The 14,797-nt window shown below is 50.7% G+C and overlaps 1 protein-coding gene across 1 annotated transcript in view; it reads right to left on the bottom strand.

Moving 5' to 3' along the window:
* LOC141113413 (myosin-10-like) overlaps positions 1-14,797 on the bottom strand; it is a gene marked incomplete in the record, with an annotated part of 160,446 nt that overhangs the window by 134,089 nt on the left and 11,560 nt on the right. The window contains 1 exon segment of the mRNA XM_073606470.1: positions 13,926-14,296. Within this exon segment, the coding sequence (XP_073462571.1) occupies positions 13,926-14,270 (345 nt within the window).

Raw genomic sequence — 14,797 nt, 5'->3', positions numbered from 1 at the left:
TGGCTTCGGGTGATACACAGAGATGTGTACATAAGTTGTACCTGTTTACCTGCAGCCCTCTCTTCTCTAACAGCTTTACAAAGTGCAGCATTTATACAGCTTGTCTGAGGTTTCAGAAAGCGGGGGATGGGGGAGCTGAAGTTACACACAGTGAAGGGAGCGGAGAGCTGATTGAAGGGAAGGGGACACAGCCCCCTTCACACAGCAACAGAGCTGAGGCTGTCAATCACAGGCTGTGCGCTGGAGCTCCCTCCTCTGTCACCATTTTTCTCTTTGGTGTCAGGAAAACTTGTGAGAAGTGACTTGTGCTGATAGCAGAGGAAGGAGGCAGCAGACAGAAATGACACTTATTGCTCTGGACGGAGACAAGTACACACTATAGAGGGATGTGCTTTGTTCAGATTTCATGTCTGAGGTTTACAACCAATTTAAAAGTGAAGCCGGGGGGGTGCAATCACCTGGGGAAGTCATATGATCCCCTAGATCCAAAACTCTCGCTCTGTTACACCAATAGGGGGAAGGGCTTCAGTGGAGCGGGAACTCTTCTGCTCCCTTTCCATCAAGCATGATCCTTGCACTACAGCACAACTGATTGGTTCCTTGTGCTGATTCTCCTTCCCCCAGCCTGAGCTCTGCTGTACAAGGAATGCAAGAAGCTGATACCGGGTCAACGTCAGGTACTTACACAGCCTATAAAATAATAATTAAATCGAAGGATGTATCCATAAATACCGAGCCGCATTATTTTAGGACCGCCTCCTGTAAAGCGCTTCTATTCCCCTGTATGAGCAATGCGCACTTCATTTAAACCTGCACGCGTTTCGCCTTGCCGGGTTCCTCTCCCACCACGTCATCAACATCCTAATACAGTTATTGAATAAAAAAAATTTTTAAAAAGTGTTTTCATGATAGAACTTAATTTTAGACCCACGGATGTCATCACTGGGTCTCTGTGTTCCATTAAGCAATGCAGACAGATCGTGGCAGGAGGCGGAGTGATGTCAAATGCACTCCGCCTCCTGGGACAGCAAGCGCCAGCCATACCCGCCTGGGGGACAGACACAGGCGCCAGCCATACCCGCCTGGGGGACAGACACAGGCGCCAGCCATACCCGCCCTGGGGGACAGACACAGGCGCCAGCCATACCCGCCCTGGGGGACAGACACAGGCGCCAGCCATACCCGCCTGGGGGACAGACACAGGCGCCAGCCATACCCGCCTGGGGGACAGACACAGGCGCCAGCCATACCCGCCTGGGGGACAGACACAGGCGCCAGCCATACCCGCCTGGGGGACAGACACAGGCGCCAGCCATACCCGCCCTGGGGGACAGACACAGGCGCCAGCCATACCCGCCCTGGGGGACAGACACAGGCGCCAGCCATACCCGCCTGGGGGACAGACACAGGCGCCAGCCATACCCGCCTGGGGGACAGACACGGGCGCCAGCCATACCCGCCTGGGGGACAGACACAGGCGCCAGCCATACCCGCCTGGGGGACAGACACAGGCGCCAGCCATACCCGCCTGGGGGACAGACACAGGCGCCAGCCATACCCGCCTGGGGGACAGACACGGGCGCCAGCCATACCCGCCTGGGGGACAGACACAGGCGCCAGCCATACCCGCCTGGAGGACAGACACAGGCGCCAGCCATACCCGCCTGGGGCACAGACACAGGCGCCAGCCATACCCGCCTGGAGGACAGACACAGGCGTCAGCCATACCCACCTGGGGGATAGACACAGGCGCCAGCCATACCCGCCTGGAGGACAGACACAGGCGCCAGCCATACCCGCCTGAGGGACAGACACAGGCGCCAGCCATACCCGCCTGAGGGACAGACACAGGCGCCAGCCATACCCGCCTGAGGGACAGACACAGGCGCCAGCCATACCCGCCTGAGGGACAGACACAGGCGCCAGCCATACCCGCCTGAGGGACAGACACAGGCGCCAGCCATAACCGCCTGAGGGACAAACACAGGCGCCAGCCATACCCACCTGGGGGATAGACACAGGCGCCAGCCATACCCGCCTGGAGGACAGACACAGGCGCCAGCCATACCCGCCTGAGGGACAGACACAGGCGCCAGCCATACCCGCCTGAGGGACAGACACAGGCGCCAGCCATACCCGCCTGAGGGACAGACACAGGCGCCAGCCATACCCGCCTGAGGGACAGACACAGGCGCCAGCCATACCCGCCTGAGGGACAGACACAGGCGCCAGCCATAACCGCCTGAGGGACAAACACAGGCGCCAGCCATACCCGCCCTGGGGAACAGACACAGGCGCCAGCCATACCCGCCCTGGGGAACAGACACAGGCGCCAGCCATACCCGCCCTGGGGAACAGACACAGGCACCAGCCATACCCGCCCTGGGGGACAGACACAGGCGCCAGCCATACCCGCCTGAGGGACAGACACAGGCGCCAGCCATACCCGCCTGAGGGACAGACACAGGCGCCAGCCATACCCGCCTGAGGGACAGACACAGGCGCCAGCCATAACCGCCTGAGGGACAAACACAGGCGCCAGCCATACCCGCCCTGGGGAACAGACACAGGCGCCAGCCATACCCGCCCTGGGGAACAGACACAGGCGCCAGCCATACCCGCCCTGGGGAACAGACACAGGCGCCAGCCATACCCGCCCTGGGGAACAGACACAGGCGCCAGCCATACCCGCCCTGGGGGACAGACACAGGCGCCAGCCATACCCGCCTGGGGGACAGACACAGGCGCCAGCCATACCCGCCTGGGGGACAGACACAGGCGCCAGCCATACCCGCCTGGGGGACAGACACAGGCGCCAGCCATACCCGCCTGGAGGACAGACACAGGCGCCAGCCATACCCGCCTGGAGGACAGACACAGGCGCCAGCCATACCCGCCTGGAGGACAGACACAGGCGCCAGCCATACCCGCCTGGAGGACAGACACAGGCGCCAGCCATACCCGCCTGAGGGACAGACACAGGCGCCAGCCATACCCACCTGAGGGACAGACACAGGCGCCAGCCATACCCGCCTGAGGGACAGACACAGGCGCCAGCCATACCCGCCTGAGGGACAGACACAGGCGCCAGCCATACCCGCCCTGGGGAACAGACACAGGCGCCAGCCATACCCGCCCTGGGGGACAGACACAAGCGCCAGCCATACCCGCCTGGGGGATAGACACAGGCACCAGCCATACCCGCCTGGGGGACAGACACAGGCGCCAGCCATACCCGCCTGGGGGACAGACACAGGCGCCAGCCATACCCGCCTGGGGGACAGACACAGGCGCCAGCCATACCCGCCTGGGGGACAGACACAGGCGCCAGCCATACCCGCCTGGGGGACAGACACAGGCACCAGCCATACCCGCCTGGGGGACAGACACAGGCGCCAGCCATACCCGCCTGGGGGACAGACACAGGCGCCAGCCATAACCGCCCTGGGGGACAGACACAGGCGCCAGCCATACCCGCCCTGGGGGACAGACACAAGCGCCAGCCATACCCGCCCTGGGGGACAGACACAAGCGCCAGCCATACCCGCTCTGGGGGACAGACACAAGCGCCAGCCATACCCGCTCTGGGGGACAGACACAAGCGCCAGCCATACCCGCTCTGGGGGACAGACACAAGCGCCAGCCATACCCGCTCTGGGGGACAGACACAAGCGCCAGCCATACCCGCTCTGGGGGACAGACACAAGCGCCAGCCATACCCGCTCTGGGGGACAGACACAAGCGCCAGCCATACCCGCTCTGGGGGACAGACACAGGCGCCAGCCATACCCGCCCTGGGGGACAGACACAGGCGCCAGCCATACCCGCCCTGGGGGACAGACACAGGCGCCAGCCATACCCGCCCTGGGGGACAGAAACAGAAGGCAGGTCATCCATCCCCTAACTTCTGGGTGGATGGGATCAGAGGGCCTGAAGAGTAGAGCGGGTTGTGTCCATGTCTGCTCTGCATAGGTGTAGTGGGCATAGACCTGTCATCTGTCCGCTCTGCTCATTGTGGCCCGCGTCCGATGGCCCTCGCTCTTCAAGAGGTTGGGCACCTCTGATCTAGATGATGCTGGGAGGTGCTCCAGCCAGGAAATAAGGCGGGGCTCTTATCTGACTTGCTGCGGCTTCTGATGCACATTGTGAGAAGCTCACAGTGTGCAGTGAAAATCAGAGGAAGCCATTTCAGTCCAGGAGAAGACTGAAGAGAAGCTCTTTGATAAATTATTCTCTACAGTCCCAGATCTATTAGAGGTCATCTCTCCTACATGGCCAGAGATTTACAGCTGCCTCCTCCTGAGAAGACCATGCAGAGAAGGATCAAAGTGTCCCGGAATACACAGCCCACTGAGCACCAACTACTCCGAGTCTGTAAAGAAATGAATGGCCCACCTTTAAGATATAGGCAACCACACTCATACAGAATGACACGAGGCGCACCACATAATTAACTCATGGTTGGACGTGGACCTAGACTGCCAGCTCTGCACATGCTCAATCCTTATCTCGGCACACTATGGAAGATTGGCTTAGGCTCCAGCCATGGTGGCCATCAATCATCAGCGAGAACCTCTTCAAGCCAAGAGGTCAAACGCATGTGTTGTTTATCGAGCTGCAGCTGGGATCTTGGCTCCCGTCTACAGACCTGAAGGCGGCTCTGATTCAAGATTCCAGAAGGATCTCGGATGCACAAGTAGAATTAAAGGGCACCTGGCGATCTGGAGCAAATAAGACAAGGGGGTCAAGCTGGGCTGAAGAGAAAGAAGAACCAAGAAACCCAAACGAAACCAGAAGGTGCAACTGGTGCTTTGCATCAGCCCCTCAGCTCCAGAATAACCTTTGTTCTTGTCACATCTCCTACAACCTAAACTCCTAAGGAATGACCTAAAGCAGGGGTCCCTAGACTTTCTAAACAAAGGGCCAGTTTACTGCGCTCCAGACTTAAAGGGGAGGGAAACTGTGGGCATTAGGAGTAGAAAAGGTCCAAACGCCAGTGGGAATAAAGTAACTATGCCCCATCAATGGTGTCATCGGGAGGAAACGTGCCCCCATCAACGGTGTCATCGGGAGGAAACGTGCCCCCATCAACGGTGTCATCGGGAGGCAACGTGCCCCCATCAACGGTGTCATCGGGAGGCAACGTGCCCCCATCAACGGTGTCATCGGGAGGCAACGTGCCCCCATCAACGGTGTCATCGGGAGGCAACGTGCCCCCATCAACGGTGTCATCGGGAGGCAACGTGCCCCCATCAACGGTGTCATCGGGAGGCAACGTGCCCCCATCAACTGTGTCATCGGGAGGCAACGTGCCCCCATCAACTGTGTCATCGGGAGGCAACGTGCCCCCATCAACTGTGTCATCGGGAGGCAACGTGCCCCCATCAACTGTGTCATCGGGAGGCAACGTGCCCCCATCAACTGTGTCATCGGGAGGCAACGTGCCCCCATCAACTGTGTCATCGGGAGGCAACGTGCCCCCATCAACTGTGTCATCGGGAGGCAACGTGCCCCCATCAACTGTGTCATCGGGAGGCAACGTGCCCCCATCAACTGTGTCATCGGGAGGAAACGTGCCCCCATCAACTGTGTCATCGGGAGGAAACGTGCCCCCATCAACTGTGTCATCGGGAGGAAATGTGCCCATCAATGGGGTCATTGGGAGGAAATGTGCCCATCAATGGGGTCATTGGGAGGAATTGTGCCCCATCAATGGTGTCATTGGAGGGAATTCTGCCATTTGATAGGTATCAGTGGGGGGAGGGGGGGATTATGCCCAATTGTTGGTATTAGAGGATGAAAATAGTGCCCCAAGGGCCGGATAAAAGCATGCACAGGGCCACATCTGGCCCCCGGGCCGTAGTTTGGAGACCACTGACCTAAAGGACACTTCTCTAAGGAGAAATATGGAGCAGCATTGATGTTGATTGTTTTCTAGTACTGTGCCGTGTCAGTCAACGTGCCCTCCCGCCGCTTCCCAGTCGTCTCCGAGCTTACCCGAGCAGTCGGTAAGCCCAGAGCCGATCCGTTCCTTCAGATGCCTAGGCAGGAAGTCGGGTGAGGGCAAGATTGCCCCCACTCAGCTCTATGCCCTTGGAGGACTGGAGCGATATCTGATGTCACTTCCGTCTCTCAGGCTTAAAGGGGTTGTAAACCCTCATGGTTTGCATTCCATGCATGAAGGTGAAAAACCTGCTGCAGCCCCCCCCAAGCCCCCGTTTTACTTACCTGACCACGATCTTTCTCCGGCCAGGAACGAGCACATCCGATTGGACAGATTGATAGCAGCACAGCCATTGGCTCCCGCTGCTGTCAATCAAATCCAATGACGCGGCGCTTCTCCAATGTGGACACTCGATGCGGGGGAGGAGCCACCAGCGCCGCTCAGGGAACAGGAAGACCGGGGCCACTCTCTGCAAAACGAACTGCACAGTGGAGGCAAGTATGACAGGTTTTGGTTTTTTTTGTTTTTTTAAAATGAGGGTTTACAACCCCTTTAAGGGGGATTCCCCCCCCCCCCCTTCTTAAAGTCAAATTACTTTTTTTTTTTCTTTTTTTTTTTTTTGCTTGCAAAAAAGGTAAAAGGAGAAATTTGGGGTCTCTCAATAAAGAGGAGCTGTCATGCTTATTTCTATTACAAGGGATGTTTACATTTCTTGTGATAGGAATAAAAAGTGATAAAAAAAAAAAAATTTAAGCAACAGTGTAAAAAATAAAATAAAAAGTAAAATAAAATGATTAAAAAATTTTAAGCGCCCCATCCTTCCATGCTCGAGCACAGAGCAAGTCGCGCCCCTATATATGTAAACGGTGTTCAAACCACACATGTGAGGTATCGCCGAGATCGTTAGAGCGAGAGCAATAATTCTAGCACTAGATCTCCTCTGTAACTCTAAACAGGTAACCTGTAAAAAAAAAAAAAAAAAAAAAAAAAAAAATTAAAGCGTTGCCTATGGAGATTTTAAAAATACCATAGTTTCTCGCCATTCCACGACCGTATGCAATTTTAAACCGTGACGTGTTGGGTATCTATTTACTCGGCGGAACATCATCTTTCGTATTATACAAAACAATTGGGATAAATTTACGGTGTTGTTCTTTTTAATACATTCAAGTGTATTTTTTCAAAATAAATCTGCGTTTGAAAAGACCGCGGCGCAAATACTGCATGACATCAAATATTGCAACGACCGCCATTTTATTCTCTAGGGTCAATGCTAAAAAAAAATATATATACACATACATACATATTTTTTAGCATAATAATAATATTTAAATACATTTTAAAAAAAATTATAATTTATATATATCATTGACCCTAGAGAATAAAATGGTGGTCATTGCAATATTTGATGTCGCGCAGTGGTCTTTCAAACGCAGATTTATTTTGAAAAAATACACTTGAATGTAATATATATATATATATATATATATATATATATATATATATGTTTAGGGGTTCTAAGTAATTTTCTAGCAAAAAAAATAGTGATTTTTAAACAAATGTTAGAAAAAGGCCGGGTCTTAAAGCGGCTAGATATAAATGAGCGTTTAACCCTTGCAGTGCTTAGGCATCCCCACCACAAGGGAGGAAATAATGATAATACATTCTATTTATAGGCGTCTTTCAGAACACCCAAGGTCGCCGATTTACCTTACACAAAGTTCAGCTTTAAAGATACAAGCTTTCGGGATAACTTACGACTAATGTATGAAGTTAGAACTCCCCATATATACACCAGACAAGTGACTCCAAGTATTAGACCCGGAACACTTTTGGGGGGGGGGGGGGGGGCAGAACTGTTATCCTACATAGTTCATAATAATCTTATGACAAATTTCCTTAACAGAGACCCCCCTGTCACCAGACCATTCATTTCAACATCTTCCCGTAAGATTATATATTCACGGAACATAGTTTATTCATGTTCTTTACCAATATTAGCATTCCTTGGGCTGATATCCAAAAGCCCAAAAGGCTTCTGCTGGGTGTCACCATCTTGGAAGAGATGTCAGCAGACCCAGCAGGCTCAGAGGTGTCACTCTATGGCAGAGTTTCTCAATTAGGATGATGTGGCCCCGTGGGGTGCCATCTGGGTCTCCCTGAAAAGCTACATACATTGGCATTAGTGTTGTGAGTTGCCATGGTGTGGGAAGTCCAGGCCACCAGCACCAACACAACCCATGATGCTCTAGTAGGACCAGGGGACAAGGCGCCATTCGTTGCTATGGTGATGGCGGCCGGATCACCATGGCAAGAGTGCAGGCAGCATACAGGGTCGCTCCCAACATTCAAGAGCAGTCAGAAGTCCTCCTCCATCTATTGGCCTTCGCTGCTGGAGCCAAAAAAAGGGTAGGGGCTCTGATGTGAGGAGAGGACTGCATGATTGGGGTGGGGGGGGGGGGCTGTATGACTGGGGGGCCTCTGGTATGGTAAGAATCCCAGCCACCACACTACCTGCCTGGAGTTTGCATGTTCTCCCTGTGCGGGTTTCCTCCGGGTACTCCGGTTTCCTCCACACTCCAAAGACATGCTGGGAGGTTAATTGGATCCTGTCTAAATTGTCCCTAGTATGTATGAATGTGAGTTAGGGACCTTAGATTGTAAGCTCCTTGAGGGTAGGGACTGATGTGAATGTACAATGTATATGTAAAGCGCTGCGTAAATTGATGGCGCTATATAAGTACCTGAAATAAATAATAAAATAAATAAAGAATTAGTCCTGTTTTGTACTTGGTGACCTCAGAGTGGAACTGGAACCGCTGGAAAGCCTTAGAAAAAAGGCGGTTGTGTCTGATATTACCATAGAGGGAGCCTGTAAGAACAAGGGATTATGCACATACAGTGGGGACGGAAAGTATTCAGATCCCTTAAATTTTTCACTCTTTGTTATATTGCAGCCATTTGCTAAAATCATTTAAGTTCATTTTTTTCCTCATTAATGTACACACAGCCCCCCATATTATATACACAGCGCCCCATATTGTGCACACAGCGCCCCATATTGTACACACAGCGCCCCATATTGTACACACAGCGCCCCATATTGTACACACAGCGCCCCATATTGTACACACAGCGCCCCATATTGTACACACAGCGCCCCATATTGTACACACAGCGCCCCATATTGTACACACAGCGCCCCATATTGTACACACAGCCTCCCATATTGTACACACAGCGCCCCATATTGTACACACAGCCCCCCATATTGTACACACAGCCCCCCATATTGTACACACAGCCCCCCATATTGTACACACAGCATCCCATATTGACAAAAAAAACACAGAATTTATATTTTTGCAGATAAATTATAAAAAAAGAAAAACTGAAATATCACATGGTCCTAAGTATTCAGACCCTTTGCTGTGACACTCATATATATAACTCAGGTGCTGTCCATTTCTTCTGATCATCCTTGAGATGGTTCTACACCTTCATTTGAGTCCAGCTGTGTTTGATTATACTGATTGGACTTGATTAGGAAAGCCACACACCCGTCTATATAAGACCTTACAGCTCACAGTGCATGTCAGAGCAAATGAGAATCATGAGGTCAAAGGAACTGCCTGAAGAGCTCAGAGACAGAATTGTGGCAAGGCACAGATCTGGCCAAGGTTACAAACAAATTCCTGCTGCACTTAAGGTTCCTAAGAGCACAGTGGCCTCCATAATCCTTAAATGGAAGATGTTTGGGACGACCAGAACCCTTCCTAGAGCTGGCCGTCCGGCCAAACTGAGCTATCGGGGGAGAAAGGTGAGAGAGGTAAAGAAGAACCCAAAGATCACTGTGACTGAGCTCCAGAGATGCAGTCGGGAGATGGGAGAAAGTTGTAGAAAGTCAACCATCACTACAGCCCTCCACCAGTCGGGGCTTTATGGCAGAGTGGCCCGACGGAAGCCTCTCCTCAGTGCAAGACACATGAAAGCCGCATGGAGTTTGCTAAAAAACACCTGAAGGACTCCAAGATGGTGAGAAATAAGATTCTCTGGTCTGATGAGACCAAGATAGAACTTTTTGGCCTTAATTCTAAGCGGTAAGTGTGGAGAAAACCAGGCCCTGCTCATCACCTGTCCAATACAGTCCCAACAGTGAAGCATGGTGGTGGCAGCATCATGCTCTGGGGGTGTTATTCAGCTGCAGGGACAGGACGACTGGTTGCAAACGAGGGAAAGATGAATGCGGCCAAGTACAGGGATATCCTGGACGAAAACCTTCTCCAGAGTGCTCAGGACCTCAGACTGGGCCGAAGGTTTACCTTCCAACAAGACAATGACCCTAAGCACACAGCTAAAATAACGAAGGAGTGGCTTCACAACAACTCCGTGACTGTTCTTGAATGGCCCAGCAACCTCCCTGGCAGTTTTCCCGAGTGTGGCTCGGGGTTAAATTTCAGTCCCATTAGCGGTAACCCCGAGCCACACTCGGGATTACATCTCAGGATCCTGGTGCGGTGTTACTTACCTTGTCCCCAGGATCCTGCCATGTCCCCCGCTGTGTCTGCGGGCTCTGTCTCCTCCGAAGCCTCTCCGTGCCAGGCTCCATTCCCTGCGAGCGTCGCGACACACGGGGGCCGGAGCCTGGCGGCAAATTCAAAAAAAATGTACAAAACCATAACACATACAATACTGTAATCTTACAGATTACAGTACTGTATGAAATTATTTCACATCCCTTTTGTCCCCAGTGCTCTGGCCCATGCCCTGCATGCAGTTTTATATTATATATACTGTTCTTTCTGCCTGGAAACTGGAGATTGTCCATAGCAACCGAAAAGTGTCCCTTTACGTCAAAAGTGGCTTTAGACCAGCTAGAAAACAGCGATAGTAAATTAGAACACTTGCAGAACTGAGCGATAGTGAATCGTGGGGAAATTTATTTTATTATTATTATATTATTTTTTTTAATTATTTATATTTATTATATTATAATTTATGTTTTTGTGTTTCAAACTTCATCATACCCGGGATGTCTACTAGACTCTTGTTTGGACAGATTTAAGTGTGTTATTGTTAAGAATTACAAGCCTACAATATAAAACGCCAAATTTCCATGCAAAATAATTGTACCACTTTCAGCACCTAAAACACAAAATAATCATCCCGCCAGGAGGTTAAACCCAATTGAGCATCTCAGAAGAGACCTAAAAATGGCTGTCCACCAACGTTTACCATCCAACCTGACAGAACTGGAGAGGCTCTGCAAGGAGGAATGGCAGAGGATCCCCAAATCCAGGTGTGAAAAACTTGTTGCATCTTTCCCAAAAAGACTCATCAAAAGGGGCTTCTACTAAATACTGAGCAAAGGGTCTGAATACTTAGGACCATGTGATATTTCAGTTTTTCTTTTTTTAATAAATCTGCAAAAATGTCAACAATTCTGTGTTTTTCTGTCAATATGGAGTGCTGTGTGTACAATATGGGGGGCTGTGTGTACAATATGGGGGGCTGTGTGTACAATATGGGGCGCTGTGTGTACAATATGGGGCGCTGTGTGTACAATATGGGGCGCTGTGTGTACAATATGGGGCGCTGTGTGTACAATATTGGGTGCTGTGTGTACAATATGGGGCGCTGTGTGTACAATATGGGGCGCTGTGTGTACAATATGGGGCGCTGTGTGTACAATATGGGGCGCTGTGTGTACAATATGGGGTGCTGTGTGTACAATATGGGGTGCTGTGTGTACAATATGGGGGCTGTGTGTACAATATGGGGGGCTGTGTGTACAATATGGGGGGCTGTGTGTACAATATTGGGTGCTGTGTGTACAATATGGGGGGCTGTGTGTACATTAATGAGGAAAAAAAATGAACTTTAAATGATTTTAGCAAATGGCTGCAATATAACAAAGAGTGAAAAATTTAATGGGGTCTGAATACTTTCCGTCCCCACTGTACGTCCTTACTGGTAGCCTAGACCAAGAGTCTCCAAATTTTCTAAACAAAGGGCCAGTTTGCTGTCCTTTAGGCCTTAGGGGGCAAATGTGCGACCAGCATGAACAATGCCCCATCATTGGCATCCTTGGCCTCAGCTGATGGAACAGTGCCCAAATGGTCAGATAAAAGCATGCAAAGGGCCACATCCGGCCCCCAGACCACAATTTAGAGACCACTGCCCTGGACATATACAAGCATTGAATGCTGGGGGGAACCACACTACAAGGGTAATTTGTTTTCTTTGAAGTTCAGCTTTAAAATACTCGATTTCTGTGCTTTACCTGCAGTTTTAAGTTGGTGACGGGTTCTCTTTCAAATACATTTTTGCAAAATACATGAAATCCTATAAAAACGGGAAGAAATGAGTATAGGGCCCGACTTCCCAACAACTGCTTTTCAGAATCATTTTTCAGAGTAATTGAAAGGGGAGGCCGGGTGGCCGTATCAGTCAGAAGCTTTAAGGACTGCCAAGTTCCACCATCTCCTTCAAGCCAATAACGGGATCTCCAGCCGCTGCAGGATAACCAATGAACTCCAAAGCACCTCTCTAGCTGGGAACGGGTTAAACTGCTGAAATGCACGAAGTCCAAATTCGAGGAATATGTGTTTGTTTTATGCCCTGACCCCCAACTGCAAATATTTACATGGTCGAAATCTAAGTCTGGAAATTAAAAATGCCATTTCCTCCGTGCCTAAAAAAGGAAGCTGTGGGTAATGAAGAATTCCATCTGCCGTGTGATTACCTTCTTTAATAGGAATGTCAGCCAACTAATACCATAAGGAAAAAGAACACTATGAGGGTGACACATTACATGGCACCGGGGGTACATTATAGGCTGGAATCCTTCATATTCATTGACATCACCGAGACCCTTCATATTAATGAGATCACAGCCTATCCATCACTAGAGACCAGTGACATCACCGAGACCCTTCATATTCATGAGAACACAGCCTATCCATCACTAGAGACCAGTGACATCACTGAGACCCTTCATATTCATGAGAACACAGCCTATCTGATCACTAGAGACCAGTGACATCACCGAGACCCTTCATATTCATGAGAACACAGCCTATCTGATCACTAGAGACCAGTGACATCACCGAGATCCTTCATATTCATGAGAACACAGCCTATCCAATCACTAGAGACCAGTGACATCACCGAGACCCTTCATATTCATGAGAACACAGCCTATCCAATCACTAGAGACCAGTGACATCACCGAGACCCTTCATATTCATGAGAACACAGCCTATCCAATGACTAGAGACCAGTGACATCACCGAGACCCTTCATATTCATGAGAACACAGCCTATCCAATCACTAGAGACCAGTGACATCACCGAGACCCTTCACATTCCTGACAAGACAGTCTAAGAACTTCTGATGACCATACAAGATTAGATCATCTCTCAAACTGGTCAGGAGGTTGATTACCATTCACCGTTTGCCGGTGTTCTGCCGAGAAAGTTCCGCTCGGCGGATTAGTTCCCCCCCTCTACTGCGCATGCGCAGTAGAAGCCGGCGGAAATAGCTGAAGCGGAACAGCTGAAAGTCAGCTGTACACGGTGCCTGTAAGAGGGCCCCTCGCGGGCTCGCTTCGCTCGCCACGCTTCGGGCACAGCCTCGCTGCGCTCGGCACTTTTAGATTCCCCCTCTAGGTCCACTTGGATAGTGGGGAAGGAACCTGGACCCAGAGCGCAGGCGCCGTGTACAGCTGATTGAAGCGTTTGAGCTTCGGCTTATCTCCGGCGGCCGACAGTAGTACGTACTGCGCAGGCGCTGCGCCTGCGCAGGACAGGGGGGGGGAACCTATCCGCCGAAGGAACTTATTCGGCAAGACACCGGCCTGTCCTGGACATCATATAGCACAAACAATGAAGTCACTTCCACTGGTTCAGACAAGCATGTCTATGCAGCATATATAGGAGGAACATTGAACAATGATCAAAGATAAATACAAATACTTACATAGATGAGCCCAGAGTAGTATCTGTCCTTTAGATTATGTAACACAGAAGCCTCGTTAAGACATGTCAGTTCCGCCATGTCTTCCACTTTGGAGAATTTTGGTGGGTTCATCTTCTGGATGTCATCTTTGTTGACCATGGCCTTCTTGCCATTCTCGGCTAGCTCCACCACCACCTCGTCTCCTTTTTCCTCCTTGATGCTGGCCGCCTCGAACCCATGCCGCTCCGATGGCACCCACACCAGCTTCTTGGCGGTCCAGTCAGCTTGAGTGGCTGGATTGTAGACCACATCGCGGTCCACGAAGAGGTATCGCTCGGGGTCATCCTGCCCCACTCTCTGAGACATTGTGACTTGAAGTTTCTAAGAATCACCTAAGGACCAAAAAAAAAAAGTCAGACCTTTCATAGGAGAATTCTAGATTACTTCACATTTCTCTAATGACAATGCAAAGTGAGTAGGTACCAAAGATACAAGAAACAATAAAAACCAGCCAGTAGATCAAATTTACTGTAGAACATTGTGAATCGAGCGCGTACTTTCTTTGTTATCAAATGGGTAAAGAGGGAACTGACTGTGGAGTTAACACGTAGCCACACATAGGTCAGTGGTGCTCAACCCCGTCCTCAAGTACCCCCAACAGGCCATGTTTGCAGGTTGTCCTTTATCTTGCACATGTGCTTTAAATCAGAGTCAATGACTTGGTATTTTGGACAGCTATTTTATCCAAGAGAAATTCCCAAAACATGGCCTGTTAGGGGGGCACTTGAGGACAGGGTTGAGAACCACTGGTCTAGGTAACCTAAAGCTGATATTTTAGTATTGGATAGCATTTGATAGACATTATAAGCAAAGTTTGCTCTTCCTAAAAAATA

Source organism: Aquarana catesbeiana, linkage group LG12 (genome assembly GCF_042186555.1).
Source record: "Aquarana catesbeiana isolate 2022-GZ linkage group LG12, ASM4218655v1, whole genome shotgun sequence".
In the NCBI taxonomy this organism is placed as follows: domain Eukaryota; kingdom Metazoa; phylum Chordata; class Amphibia; order Anura; family Ranidae; genus Aquarana; species Aquarana catesbeiana.
The sequence above is the reverse complement of the archived record's forward strand: the minus strand, read 5'-3'. Positions and strand labels throughout refer to the sequence as shown.